This window comes from Leopardus geoffroyi, chromosome C2 (genome assembly GCF_018350155.1).
Source record: "Leopardus geoffroyi isolate Oge1 chromosome C2, O.geoffroyi_Oge1_pat1.0, whole genome shotgun sequence".
In the NCBI taxonomy this organism is placed as follows: Eukaryota; Metazoa; Chordata; class Mammalia; order Carnivora; family Felidae; genus Leopardus; species Leopardus geoffroyi.
The window spans coordinates 38783129-38797976 of NC_059333.1; the positions used below are offsets into that span (position 1 = coordinate 38783129).

Below are 14848 nucleotides of genomic sequence, written 5' to 3' on the forward strand. Positions count from 1 at the left end.
ACGGAAATCAGCAAAAGGAAGCAGATGTGTGGGTTCTTAAAATACAGCTGTTATTAAAATTAAACAATTAGCAGCAATATCTTGGAATAATTTTTCATATATAACACAATTATAAAATGGTTTGTTAAGAGATCTAAATTTTGTTACACTGCCACTGCTTAGAGCTACAGACAAGAACACATTGGATATGAATTTATAGGAAAGAATATAAAATATAAAAATGAGGCAACATTTTGAATAAATCTATAAGACATTGGAAACTAAAAGAGCATCATAGACATGTATATATATTTAATATAACAAAGGACTATAATTGCATCTGTATTATCCTGACGTATTTTGACTAACAGGAGATCATTCCATTTTTTTTTTCAACATTTATTTATTTTTGGGACAGAGAGAGACAGAGCATGAATGGGGGAGGGGCAGAGAGAGAGGGAGACACAGAATCGGAAACAGGCTCCAGGCTCTGAGCCATCAGCCCAGAGCCTGACGCGGGGCTCGAACTCCCGAACCGCGAGATCGTGACCTGGCTGAAGTCGGACGCTTAACCGACTGCGCCACCCAGGCGCCCCTCCATTTTTTACTATAATATTTTTTTTAACTGAGATTGAAACTAATTTTCAAATGTAAAAATCTCAGAAATCACTTTGGTTAGCACAAATGAGATATTTCAGAAGACACATTTATGGAAAACCTTGTATCCTGTATGACTGATTAATAGTTATAAGATAGAATTGAGATTTTAATGTTCTTCTCCTACTTTTCAAAGGTTACAAAAGTTTCTTACTTTCAGACCTGCCTAAATTACAGAAAAAAATTTTAATGGTAAAATCTTAGGTATTTTTTTTCCTAATTTGTGAAGACAATGATAAACATATTTTCAAGAACAAGATACAGAACATTTACCTAATTTTATCCTGAAGTAATATTTATTTTATTTTAATTTTTTAAATCAAACAATTGAGTAAAATCAGACTTCTCTGGAAACAAGTAAAACTCAATGGACCATGCAAATATCTACCCACAAAATAACTCAAAGTCAGTATTAATTTCAAAGTCAAATCTTTGCATGGAGAAGGTGACTTATGTTACTTTGTTGTCATTAATATGTCTTTAAATGTTTTAAAAATAAATTAATACATGGTAAAATCAAATATTTTATGCACTTTATAAACCTAACTCTTTTTCTGAGAATATTGGTCGTTTGAAATGAAAGAGTAAGAAAACAGAACAGCTCTTTCTCAACTCTATGTAAGATCTTATTATAATATCTTAACTATAGCCTACAACATTTTGACTTCTAATCCATTAAAATCACCCTCTTCTTATCAACTACTTTAGATGTAAGAAATTTTAAATTAAATGAAAATATTATTAAACCTCTTTTCCATAGAGAACAAATACTGCCTGAATGCACCATTTAACGAATCTTAATCATGCACAATAAGTTTAAATATCAATAAATGAATTCACATCTTGAGCAAAGTATTCAAGATTTATTTCATTCATGCTGAAATAAATTCTTCAGCCAAGTGAAGAGCATTTATCTCAATGTAAATTTCACTGCAAATACATATTTTAAAATATTCAAAATATTCAGATGACTGTCCTCTTCCTTTTTTTACTCAAGTAACATTTCTTTGATTTATTTATTTATTTTTGTTTCAAGCTTTTATTTAAATTCCAGTTAGTTAACATATAGCATAATATTGGTTTCAGAAGTAGAGTTTAGTGATTCATCACTTACATATAACATCCAGTGCTTATCACAACTACCCTCCTTAATACCCATCACTCATTTAGTCCATCTCCCACCCACCTCCTTCTAGCAATCCTCAATTTGTGCTCTTTAGTTATGAGTCTGTTTTATGGTATACCTGCCTGCCTCTCTCTCTCTTTCTTTCTCTCCCGCCCTATGTTATTTTGTTTTATTTCTTAAATTCCACATATGAGTGAAATCATTTCTTTCTTTCTTTCTTTCTTTCTTTCTTTCTTTCTTTCTTTTTAATGTTTATTCATTTTTGAGAGACAGAGAGAAAGAGTGGGAGGAGGGAAGAGGAAGAGAGAGAGGAAGACACAGACTCTGAAGCAGGCTTCAGGCTCTGAGCTGTCAGCACACAGCCCGACATGGGGCTTGAACCCATGGACCATGAGATCATGACCTGAGTCGAAGTGGGATACTTAACCAATTGAGTCACCCAGGTGCCTCTTTTCTTTTTTTTTCTTTTTCTTTTTCTTTTCTTTTCTTTTCTTTTCTTTTCTTTTCTTTTCTTTTCTTTTCCTTTCTTTCTTTCTTTTTATTTTCTTTCTTTTCTTTCTTTTCTTTCTTTCTTTCCTCTTGAGAGAGAGAGAGAGAGAGAGAGAGAGAAGAGGGGCAGGAGATAGAGAATCTTATGCAGCTTCCACACTCAGCATGGAGGCCGACATGCGACTCAATCCTGTGACCCTGGGATCATAACCTGAGTTGAAATCAAGAGTTGGACACAGAAACTTTTTATCTGGATGAAATCCCAATAGTTCACTTTTGCTTTTGTTTCTTTTGCCTCCAGAGTCATGTCTAGAATGAAGCTGCTGTGCCCAAGATCAAAGAGGTTGCTGCCTAGGTTCTCCTATAGGATTACAATGGTTTCAGGTCTCACAACTAGGTTTTTCACTTACTTTTAATTTATTATTGTGTATGGTATAAGAAAGTGGTCCAGTTTCATTCTTTTGCATGTTGCTGTCCAGTTTTCCCAACACCACTTGTTGAAAAGTGTCTTTTTTCCACTGGATATTCTTTCCTGCATTGAAGATTAGTTGACCATATAGTTGTGGGTCTATTTCTGCATTCTCTATTCTGTTCCATTGATCTGTGTGCCTATTTTTGTGCCAGTACTGTACCATCTTGATCACTACAGCTTTGTAATATAACTCGAAGTCTGAATTGTGATGCCTCCAGCTTTGCTTTTCTTTTTCAAGACCGCTTTGGCTATTTGCGGTCTTTTGTGGTTCCACACAGGTTTCAGAATTGTTTGTTCTAGCTCTGTTGGTGTTTTGATAGGGATTGCATTAAACCTGTAGGTTACTTTGGTTGTATAGACATTTTAACACTACTTGTTCACTCAATCCATGAGTCTGGAATTTTTTCCCTTTATTTGTGTCATCTTCAATTTCTTTCAAAAGTGTTCTATAGTTTTCAATGTACAGATCTTTTACTTCTTTGGCTATGTTTATTCCTAGGTATCTTATGGTTGATTGTAAATGGAATCAATTCCTTGATTTCTCTCTGCTGTTTCATTATTGGTGTATGGAAATGCAACATACTTCTGTACAATGATTTTGTATCCTGTGACTTCCCTGAATTCATGTATCAGTGCTAGCAATTTTTTGGTGGAGTTTTTCGGGTTTTCTACATAGAGTATCATGTCATCTGCAAATAGTGAAAGTTTAACTTCTTCCTTGGTTATTTGGATGCCTTTGACTTCTTTTGGTTGTCAGATTGCAGAGTCTACTACTTCCAGTACTATGTTAAATAACAGTGGTGAGAGTGAACATCTCTGTCTTGTTCCTGACCGTAGAGGAAAAGTTCTGTTTTTCCTCATTGAGGATGATATTACCTGTGGGTCTTTTGTATATGGTCTTTATGATGTTGAGGTATATTCCCTCTATCCCTACTTTGTTGAGGGTTTATATCAAGAATCAATGCTATACTTTGTCAAATGCTTTTTCTGCGTCTATTGAGAGGATCATATGGTTCTTATCCTTTCTTTTGTTAATGTGGTATACCACATTGATTGATTTGTGAATATTGAACCACCATGCAGCCTAGAAATAAACCCCACTTGATTGTGTTGAATGATTCTTTTAATGCATGGTTGGATTTGATTTGCTAGTACCTTGTTGAGAATTTTTGCATCCATGTCCTCTTTTATTATTTTTTAAAAATTTCATTTAGATACAAGTTAGTTAGCATATAGTGTAATAATAGATACAGGATTAGAACCCAGAGATTCATCACTTGCATATAACACCCAGTGCTCATCGTAACGTGCCCTGCTTAAGGCATCGCACATCACCCATCACCCATGTAGTCCATCCCCCCATCCAACAACCCTCCAGCAACCCTCAGTTTGTTCTCTGTATTTAAGAGTCTCTTATGGTTTATCTCCCTCTCTGTTTTTATCTTAATTTTCTTTCTCGTTCATTTTGTTCACCTGTTTTGTTTCTTAAATTCTACATATGAGTGAGATGGAACCAGAATGTGTATTACTAAGCAAAATAAGGTCAGTCAGCAAAAGACAAATACCATATGATCTCTTACTTCCTTTAGTGAAGAAGACAACTTTTCATTGTTGGTGTTCTTTGGGAATTATGTTCATCTGACATTGGTTCATGTTGAAATTATAGCTCAACACATTGTACTTTCTTTTAGGCATAACGGGATGTTGTGAATTTGCCCTTCCCAACTAGTGGTTCAGAGATTTAAGATTATCTTATGCAAAACTCAAATATAAAGAAAGGTCATGAATATTATAAAATGGCCTGATTTCTCAAATGGAGTGTTAAAAAAAATCTTGCACTTTAGTTTAGAAACAACTGTATTCCACCCTTTAATTTTATCGATGTATTCACCTTTTAAAATTTATTTTTGAAGTAGTTGTAACCTTGCTCAAATTGAAATGGAATAAATGTTAAATTAACAAATATTTGCTTTTTAAAAATTGAAGAAGGTTGGAGACGTGGGGCCCCCAGTTGTGTCTCAAGTGAATGAAATCTGTTACATTTTGAAAGATGATGTCATAGAATTTTAAAATTTACATTTTACTTTCAGATGTAAAATATTTAAAAGAAGAGGATGCTAATCGCAAGACATTCACCGTCAGCAGCACACTGGATTTCCGAGTGGACCGGAGCGACGATGGTGTGGCTGTAATCTGCAGAGTAGACCACGAATCCCTCAATGCCACCCCTCAGGTGGCCATGCAGGTGCTAGAAATACACTGTAAGTAAATGCTGCTCCCTTCCCAATGACAGCAGAAGCAACTCTCTTCATCTACATTTAAAATCATTTCAAAATGTCCTCACATTACCACACAGGTGCAGCAAAATCTACAGCAAAATGAAGTATGACTACCCTCACTGGTATTAATCGCATTCAGAGGAAAGTAGTCCTTGCCAGAGTATCATTCTTGACAAGGAAGAGAAATAAAGAAAATATCCTAAGGTTAAAACTTCTAATTCTCTTCCACACGGTGACTTGATGTAAGCAGTAGTCATTTTGGCAGAGTCAATGAGGGTTGGGAATCAGAGAGAGCCTTGATGGACCTTACTGTATGAAAGTAATTTGGTGAATCATGAGCATGTCGTGCTATCTGTGCTTTTAACATGAGATAATGTTTTACTTCTATAGGAGATAATCTACATTTTTATAAATACAGGGGCATATCCATTATGGTCTCTTCATCAACATCATGAGTACTCACAAGTGATAGGAACAACACTAATTGGATGACTCCAATGGGCAGGGAGCAGTGCTGTTTTGTTGGCATTATTTCATCTCATGGCTCATGTTAGGACATCAGCATAAAAACCTGATGATGATTAATTACTCTCTTTAGTCACAGTTGATGGATGAGGACACTGAAGATTATAGTGGTTGAGTCACTTGGTCAAGCTCACACAACTAGCAAATGGTAGACTTGTAATCATGACATTTTTAGTAGTTAGCATGGCATTTAGAATGTAACAGGTGATGTATAAATATTTATCTACATGAAGATGAATCAACTGAGATTATAGGAAAAAGTCAAAAAAAGTAGAGCCCAGAGGATTATATTTCTGAAGTGTATTACCTCGTTTTTTTTTAAATATTGAAAAGTTTTTGTTTGCTTTTACTATCTGTGATAAAGTTATAGTTTGTGTTTAGAATTTGTGTGTGATATAAGATTACACTAAATCGTAAAATGTTAAATCTAAAAGCTAGTCTTTTAATAGACCTCATGGGATTTTGTTTTTACTTATTTATTCAACAAGAACTTATTGGGTCCCTACTATGAAACAGGCATTGTTTTGGGCACCGAGGTTACATAAGTGACCAAAAAGAATAACATTAACAAAACAAGGTAAGATTGTCTTCATGTGTCAGAATTACCACTGCCAGCAACAAACTCCAGTTCTCTTACAGCATCCATTCTAGGTGGGAATGACAGAACAGCAAAATAAATAAAAACAACATATAGCATTCTATGTATTAAGTGCTGTGGGGAAAAAATAGAGCAGAGGTGATAAGGAGTGCAGTCTGAGAAATGGGAATGGATATATATATATATATATATATACACACATATATATACATATACATACACACATGCATATATACAATGTGTTTATATGTAAATATATATTATATGTTATATTAATTTATATTATTATATATCATAAATATATATTTATATGTAAATATATATATTGTTTATATTATACATATATTTAAATGGAAAAAATATATATGTATATATATATAAAATACAGAGGGAAGAGCAAGTACAAAGGCCCTGAGGTAGGAGCATGTGTGTTGTTTTTGTGTTTCTGGAAACAGCAAGGATACCAGTAAGATCAGTATAGAGTGGAAAACTAGAGAGTATTTATGAGAGATCAAGGAAGTACCAGGGGGACCAGGCTTTTTTTTTCACTTTTTAATAAAAAATGTCAACCTGATTATGATTTTTAATTATCACCCACTGTCTTAATTATTCCTGGTTTACTAGCAATGGAAATTATCATAACATTTTAAATACTTTCAATTATATTAAGGTATTTTCATTAATTTTTCTCCTGTTAGTGAAACAGATTCCGCAGCAAGCATATTTTAGAGCCCAAACTGAGATTATCTTCAAATTTCAGCATTTATTTGCAGTGACACGTTGGAACAATTACTGAAACTTCTTGAGCTTCGATTATAAATTAGGAAATTAGGTTCTTCAAGGATCAAGCTAGACAATATTTTTATGGCATTTAATGTGCTTTCTATAAATGCCAGTTGCCTTAGTTAGTTCAGGCTGCTGTAACAAATATACCCATAGACTGGGTGGTAATAAAAGTTTATTTCTCAGTTTTGGAGGCTGGAAATCCAAGATCAAGGAGTAGGTAAGGGGCCTTGTCGTGGTTCATAGATGTTTGTCTTCTCTCTGTGTCTGCACATGGCAGACGGAGCTAAGGAGCTCTCTGGATTTTTGTTGTTGTTGTGGTTGTTGTTGTTGTTGTTGTTGTTGTTGTTGTTGTTTTTGGTAAGGTCACTAAGCCCAGTCATAACCTTCCAACCCCCTCCACCTCCTAATCATCACATTGGGGATTAGGTTTCAACATATGAATTTTGGAGGGACATAAACATTCAGCCTATAGTACCTTCTGTTTTCTAGTCTTATTTCATCAATATGTCTCTAAATATATGGAAGATTATGGGGCACCTGGGTGACTCGGTTAAGCATCTGACTTCGGCTCAGGTCATAATCTCACGGTCCGTGAGTTCAAACCCGCGTCAGGCTCTGTGCTGACAGCTCGGAGCCTGGAGCCTGCTTCGGATTCTGTGTCTCCCTCTCCCTCTGACCTTTCTCCATTCATGCTCTGTCTCTCTCTGTCTCAAAAACAAATAAACGTTAAAAAAAATTAAACTTGTGGAAGATTATGTAATTTGCTATGTCGAGAGGACCCAGGTTATCAGCATCTTGATTTAAACTTTTTTTCATTTATATATAAACCAAAGTAAGAATTTAAATATAATATTTGATTACTAATTTAAGTATAATTTTAACATAAAATAAAAGAAAATAATAAAAATTAGGTCATAAAAATATGAAAGTTCATCAGTCCAAGATTAATCACTGAAACCCACCAATAGTGAAGCAACATCAGATATACTTAGTTTGCTATGGCGAAGAAGGTCTTACCAGGCGAATCTCTGGGTGCTGGTAAAAAACAGTATGAACAGGCTTGTTAGAGGATTTGGGTTTGTCCTGAATATTCTAAAGAGGGCTCTGGATTGAATGCTGTCAAGATTGGGGACAAATTGTGGATATATATGTTGATACCTTTTACCTGGAAAGCAGACATTAAAGCAGAACTAGATTTGCTGTTATAAAGATGCAGCAGTTAATTTTTTTGTGGTTGCTGAGTGTCCTGGTCTCTGTCTTATTTCAGACTTGAAATGGAATAGACTTGCCTTTGTCTTCTTATACCCCATAGTCACAGAGCAGCTCTAGCTGATTATTGTTTAGATTCTAGAAAATTGTTTATGTTTGTTGAGAATATTTCAGGCTAGCTGTCAGATGCCAGTTATTAGCTGCCAAAGTCATTTTCACTTTTTTGGGAGTCTAAAATGGAGCTATTATATATATACTTCCCGGGCATTTTTTGCTGTTCACTGTATTTCAATGTGCATTATTAAGCGAACTTCATGGAGGAAGGCAATTGAATTCCCTCATTTTTTAGAACATTTTACATGAAAAATGTTACACTTGCTGTCCAATTAAAAATAGCAACTCATTTTATCATGGTTTAATATGTAAGTGGCTGAAGGCAGAGACCGTATCTATTTAAATTATATATTTTAGCATCTAGCACACCACCATTCAAGTATGTGAAGGTAATTAAAACTAACTGATGATAATGCTGAATGTTCCTTTAGGGATGCAGAACATTCCCCAGAGATGAAACAAGGAGTGGAGAGCAGACAGGGGGCATTTAGCAATAGTTTGCATTTAAATTAGAGTACATTGAGCTAATTGGGTGTGGTCTTCATGGCTCTGCATAGGTACACATGTGCAATATGTGATGTAAGCAGGGGAAAATAGAAAGAATTGGAAAAGGAAGAAGGTGGTTAGCCTAGAATTTGTGGAACATAAATTTAGAATTTCCACATTGTTATACAATGGTCCTATCATGAATAACCACAAAGATTGGCTCAAATGGAGTCCCAGAGTAAAAGAGCTGCCAATGTTTCTGGGGTGAGTGACCAGAGTAAAAGTATATCCTACAATAATGGAAAGCTGAGACTATGCATGAAATTAAAATCCTGTGAAAAGGCAGGTTTGATAAGAAATTAGAAAGGAGAGGAGAGCCTGGTTGGCTCCAGCTTCAGCTCTGGTCATGATCGCATGGGTCACCAGTTTGAGTCCTACATCTGGCTCTATGCTGACAGCTGAGCCTAGAACCTGCTTCAGATTCTGTCTCCCTCTCTCTGCCCCTCCCCTGCTCATGCACTGTTTCTGTCTCTCTCTCAAAAAAAATAAACATTAAAAAATAATTTTAAAAATCGGGAGAGTTAAACACATAGTTGCAAGAGCAAAAAATAGATAATAGGAGGAATTGTATTCCTAGGGCTATGTTTTAATTCCATAACCCAGTGATTCGCAAGTTAGAAGGACTCGGCCTATAAAGTATGTCACAGCAACATTCATTTCTTTATAAAATATTAATCCTAAATTTTAATGCCACTATGAAGGAAGATAGTTTCTTTAAACATAAAATTTAAGAAACTGTAGACTTTCACTGTGAACCACAAACGCCTGCAAATTTCACACAACAGATAACAGCGTACTTTGTACCTGAGCTGTGGAAAAGCGACTCTCTTTTTTTACAGATGGAAATTCTAATTCATATTTCTATTTTTATGCAGATCTTGGAAAACAATAACTTTTTATTTGTCTGATTTAATTTTTAGCAGAGCAGATTGTATAAGTCAGATTTTATTTAATTCTCAATAAGAATAATGTATCTTCACGAACAGAAAGAAATATGCACAAAACACAGAAAAGAAGAAAATAACTGAACATTCATTCTCTGTACGTGACACTGACAAAATTTCATAAAAAGGCAGTTGTTATTGAAAAGGAGAAAAATAAGAGACAGATTAGTAAAGTATTTCAGAATAGTGAATGCTCTGAGAAAGCATTTTAGTACTGTGGCATTGAACTGCCCATATGGATAAATAAGAACCCAAATTTTAAGTCTCTTGTGTGTATGTATATGCGTTAAGTGAAATATATATATATATATACACACACACACACACACACACATATATATACACATACACACACAACATATTATAAATAATTCATCAAATTATGAAACATTATGCTATCATTAATATTTGTTTACTGGTTCCCATTTGGTAACAGTGCCATTCTTTACCTATAAGTAACTGTTTACATATGCATGTCATAAACAAGTTTTAAAACAATACATAGTTAAAATAGTTCACAGAAGAAAATCTATTGTGAGCCTAAACAAAATCAGTGTAAGCAACCATATAAAAACCCATACATGCTTAGTGTAAGCAACCAAAAAAAAAAAAGAAAAAGAACAGAAGGAAGGAAGGAGAAAAGGGAGGAAGAAAAGTAGGAGGGAAGGAGGGAGTGAGGGAAGGAGGAAGGAGGAAGGAAGGCAGGAAGGAAGGAAGGAAGAAGGAAGGAAGGAAAGAAGGAGGAGGGAAGGAAAGATAGATGGAGGCTGCAGTTTTAAAATTGTGTATTGAAGTGAGATCAGTTAGGGAGCACCTGGCTGACTCAGTTGGTAGAGCATGTGACTCTCAATCTTAGGGTCATGAGTTCAAGCCCCATATTGGGCATAGGATATACTTAAAATAATTTTTTAAAAGAAATATATATATATATATATACATATATATATATTCTAATGAGATCAGTTAGGTTAATGACTGAAAATAAATGCATTATATATCTTTAAATAACAGAAAAAGATCTGGATTTATTTGTTGCTATAATAGTATTTTTATAGGAACTAAATGGTCAATTTATAGGCCTGACCTTTAACTTCTTGAAGCTTTTGATTTCCATTCTAGTTAACATGCAAATGAACTATTAATCAATTTTTCCCTTAAAATCTTGTTAAAAAACGTATTGCTTAAGAAATTCCTTTTTTTTCTCTTTTAAACAGAATTACTTTATCCCTAGATGAACTAAATTTTTGACTGTACATTATTTGCTACTTTTCTGAACTGTCTAATGTACATGATCAGTTCTCTCTTTAGCTCTACTTATTCTAATTTAAAAAATTAAGATTTGGGGGCACCTGGGTGGCTCAGGCAATTAAGATTCCTAAGCTTCTGACTTCAACTCAGGTCATGATGTCACGGTTTGTGGGTTTGAGCCCCACGTCAGGCTCTCTGCTGTCAGCACAGAGCCTACTTCTGATCCTCTCCCTCTCTCTCTTTGCCCCTTACACACTCGAGCTCTCTCTTTCGATCTCTCAAAAATAAATAAATAAATAAATAAATAAATAAATAAATAAATAAACAAACATTGAAAAAATTAAGATTCTGATTATAGAAGAAATTCAATACATATGGGTTTGGGAGGTTTTAACTATTTTGTTTATATCTCCACTGTAGATATACATGATATAGAAGAGACATATTTTCAGATGCATTCAGATTCTTCATTAAACATAGTTTTTTTTTTCATGTTTACTTATTTTTGTGTGAGAGAGAGAGAGATAGCAAGCATAAGCAGGGAGGGGCAGAGAGAGAGAGGGAGACACAGAATCTGAAGCAGGCTCCAGGCTCTGAGCTGTCAGCACAGAGCCCAATGCAGGGCTTGAACCCACAAACTGCAAGATCATGACCTGACCCAAAGTCAGCCGCTTAACCAACTGAGCCACTCAGGCACCCCATTAAGTGTAGTTTTTGGTTGTTCTTTTTCACTTATAAAAAAATTAAGTTCTCACCTACTCAATCCTCTCTCACCCCTCTAGCCCACGTCAATGTCTTGTTAATTGTCCTGTGTTAGTTCTATCAACTATCCTTCCACCACTTGCCTGTTTATTTCAGAAAGCACTGAATTAAATGTTTCAGGCTATCTAGGTTTATTAGACAGAAAGGTGGTTGCTACAAGAAGAATTTCAAAATAAAATATCTCACTCAGTTGGCATCTCATTTGTGAAATGCTGATTATTTAATTACCTTGTCTATCACAAATTATCTGTCCAGAGGCACAGAACGTAAACGGAGTCAGTAAAGGTGAAATGAGAAGTTTCTGGAGGTTAAATTTTCAAAAATTAAAATAAATTGTTACTTTGATTAACAAAACACCACTTTCATGCCTGAGGATACTTTGGAAGGATTTTTAAGTTTCAAAATATTTCACAAAGTTCATGAAATGAATATATTTTAGAATCACAAAGTAATCTATCATGCTTAGCAAAAAGATACATTTTTCTGCATTAATAAAGAAAGGTAGCCTAATCTTCAACCTCTATTTGAGATCCCAATAGTTTTTTTTTAATTTAATTGAAGTATAATTGACATACAATAGTCGATTGGTTTCAGGTGTACATTAGACTGATTCGATATTTTTATATATTACAAAATAATCACCAGACGTTTAGATACCATCTATCACCATGCAAAGTCATTACAGTATTATTGACTATATTCCCATATTACATCCCTGGGACATTTTTATTTTATAACTGGGAGTTTGTATCTCTAAACCCCTTTTACCTATTTCACCCACCTCTCAGTTCTCCCCTCTGTTGGTAACCTACAGTTTTGGGGTTTTTTCCCCTCTCTCTATGGATCTGTTTCTGTTTTGTTCATTTGTTTGTTTTGTTTTTTAGATTCCACATAACCTGAATGCATGTGGTATTTGTCTTTCTCTGTCTGACTTATTTTACTTAGCATAAAACCTTGTAGGAACATCCATGTTGTTGCAAATGGCAAGTTTTCATTCTTTTTATGTCTGAGTAATCTCTCTCTCTCTTACCATCTTTTTTCTCCATTCATCTATTAATACACACTTAAGCTGCTTCCATATCTTAACTATTGCAAATAATGCTGCAATGCACATAAGGGTGCGCATCTCTCTCCAGATTGGTGTTTGTGTTTTCTTTAGATGGAATTGTTGGATCCTAGAGTTGTTCTTATTTTAATTTTTTTGAGGAAACTCCATTATATTTTCCATAGTGGCTGCTCCAATTTACTTTCCCACAACAGTGCATGAGGTTTCACTTTTCTCCACACTTGTTCTTTTGTGTCTTTTTGCTAATAGCCATCCTGACAGGCATGAGGTGATAATCTCAGTGTGGTTTTGATTTGTATTCCCCTGATGATGAGTGATGTCAAGCATCTTTTCTTGTACTCCTTGGACATCTATATGTCTTCTTTGGAAAAATATATTAAAGCCCTCTGCTCATTCTTTAATGGGGTTATTTTATTTTCTTGATATTAAATTGTGTAAGTTCTTTACATATTTTTATAGTGATCCTTTATCAGATGTATGATTTGCAAATATCTTCTTCCATTCAGTAGCTTGCCTTTTCATTTTGTTGATGGTTTCCTTCAGTGTGCAAAAGCTTTTCAGTTTGATGGAATCCCTTTTTTTCTTTATTGTAGCTTTTGTTGCCTTTGCCTGGGAAGAGTCATTCAAAAAAAACACTGTAAAGACTAATATCAAAGAGTTTACTGACCATGCTTTCTTTTAGGAGTTTTACAGTTTAAGTCTTAAAATTGAAGTCTTTAAACCATCTTAAATTCATTTTCATATATGGTTGTCCAATAGATTTTTAACCTTTTTCACGGAGGATACATTCATATATTTCCCATAATGATACATTATTGACATGCATCATGAAATAATTATTTATTCTTTAATTGTAAAAGAATATTTTATTTAGTCCGTGCAATATTGAATTATTATTTAATCAGCAAATATTTTAAGTGATCTGAGTGCATGGATTCAATATGTTACTATAAAGTTTCTGTTATTAATAGAAGAAAATATTTTTGTGTTATTAAATCTAAGCCAAGAGAAGTGTATATATTTGTGAGCACAGATTCCAAATTTTAACAAATATTAATTTCATATATTAAACTAATCCAATGTATTCTCAACTGGCCTTTCTTAATCAAGCTTATTATAATGTGTACATTTACAAAATTTTTTAGAAGTTTTAACATTATTTTAAGCACACATTATTTTTTAGAAGTTTTAATTTTTTTAGAAGTTTTAAAATTATGTTAAGCTATTCAAAAATAGTTCCCAAATGATGGAATGTATAAATGGTACAGATGACAATGTATCTTTTGCAGTTAATTTTAAGTCAATTTAATTGAGAATAAAAACTGGATAAGAAAGTAAGACAGAAAAGATTTTGATAAGTAAAACCTAATACGGAGAAAACAAGCACAAGTTATTAATATCCAATTTTTTTAACTTCTTTTTTTAAATTTTTTTAAATGTTTATTTATTTTTGAGAGAGATGGAGTCAGACAAAGTGTGAGCAGGGGAGGAGCAGAGAGAAGGAGACATAGAATGTGAAGCAGGCTCTGTGTGCTAGCACAGAGCCTGACATGGGGCTTGAACTCACACACCATGAGATCATGACCTAAACCAAAGTGGGACGCTTAACCAACTGAGCCACCCAGGCACCCCTCAATTTTTTTAACTTCTGATTTGATAGCATTATGTTTTAGAAGTATATTATTAAAATATAGTTTAAGGCTGATTTTTCCAAAGTGACTACATGTTTTTAATTAGTGTCCTATATTTTATTAGTGTCCTAATATTTTCAAATTGTTCTAGTTCTGTTTTCTGATTGAACTGTAATACATATACACATATATACACACATATATTTCTATGAGAAAAATATACGGTTAGAAAACTATAATCAATTGATTGATGTATTGAATTTTATTGGATTAGCCTTGAATATACTTAATATCATTACTATTTACCATCTGGGTCCAAAAGACTTTTTTTTAATTAATAGGCTTTGTTTTTAGGAGCAGCTTTCAGTTTATAAAAAATTTGAACAAGAAGTACAAAATTTCCATATATACCCTTAT

General features: G+C 33.9%; 1 protein-coding gene across 3 annotated transcripts in view; it reads left to right on the plus strand.

Annotated features, from left to right (window-relative positions):
* CADM2 (cell adhesion molecule 2) overlaps positions 1-14848 on the plus strand; it is a 1073367-nt gene that overhangs the window by 913647 nt on the left and 144872 nt on the right. For all 3 annotated transcript variants that reach the window (XM_045501674.1, XM_045501677.1, XM_045501676.1), the window contains one exon: positions 4814-4984. In XM_045501674.1, coding sequence (XP_045357630.1) covers positions 4814-4984 — 171 coding nt within the window. The remainder of the gene's footprint in view (positions 1-4813; positions 4985-14848) is intronic.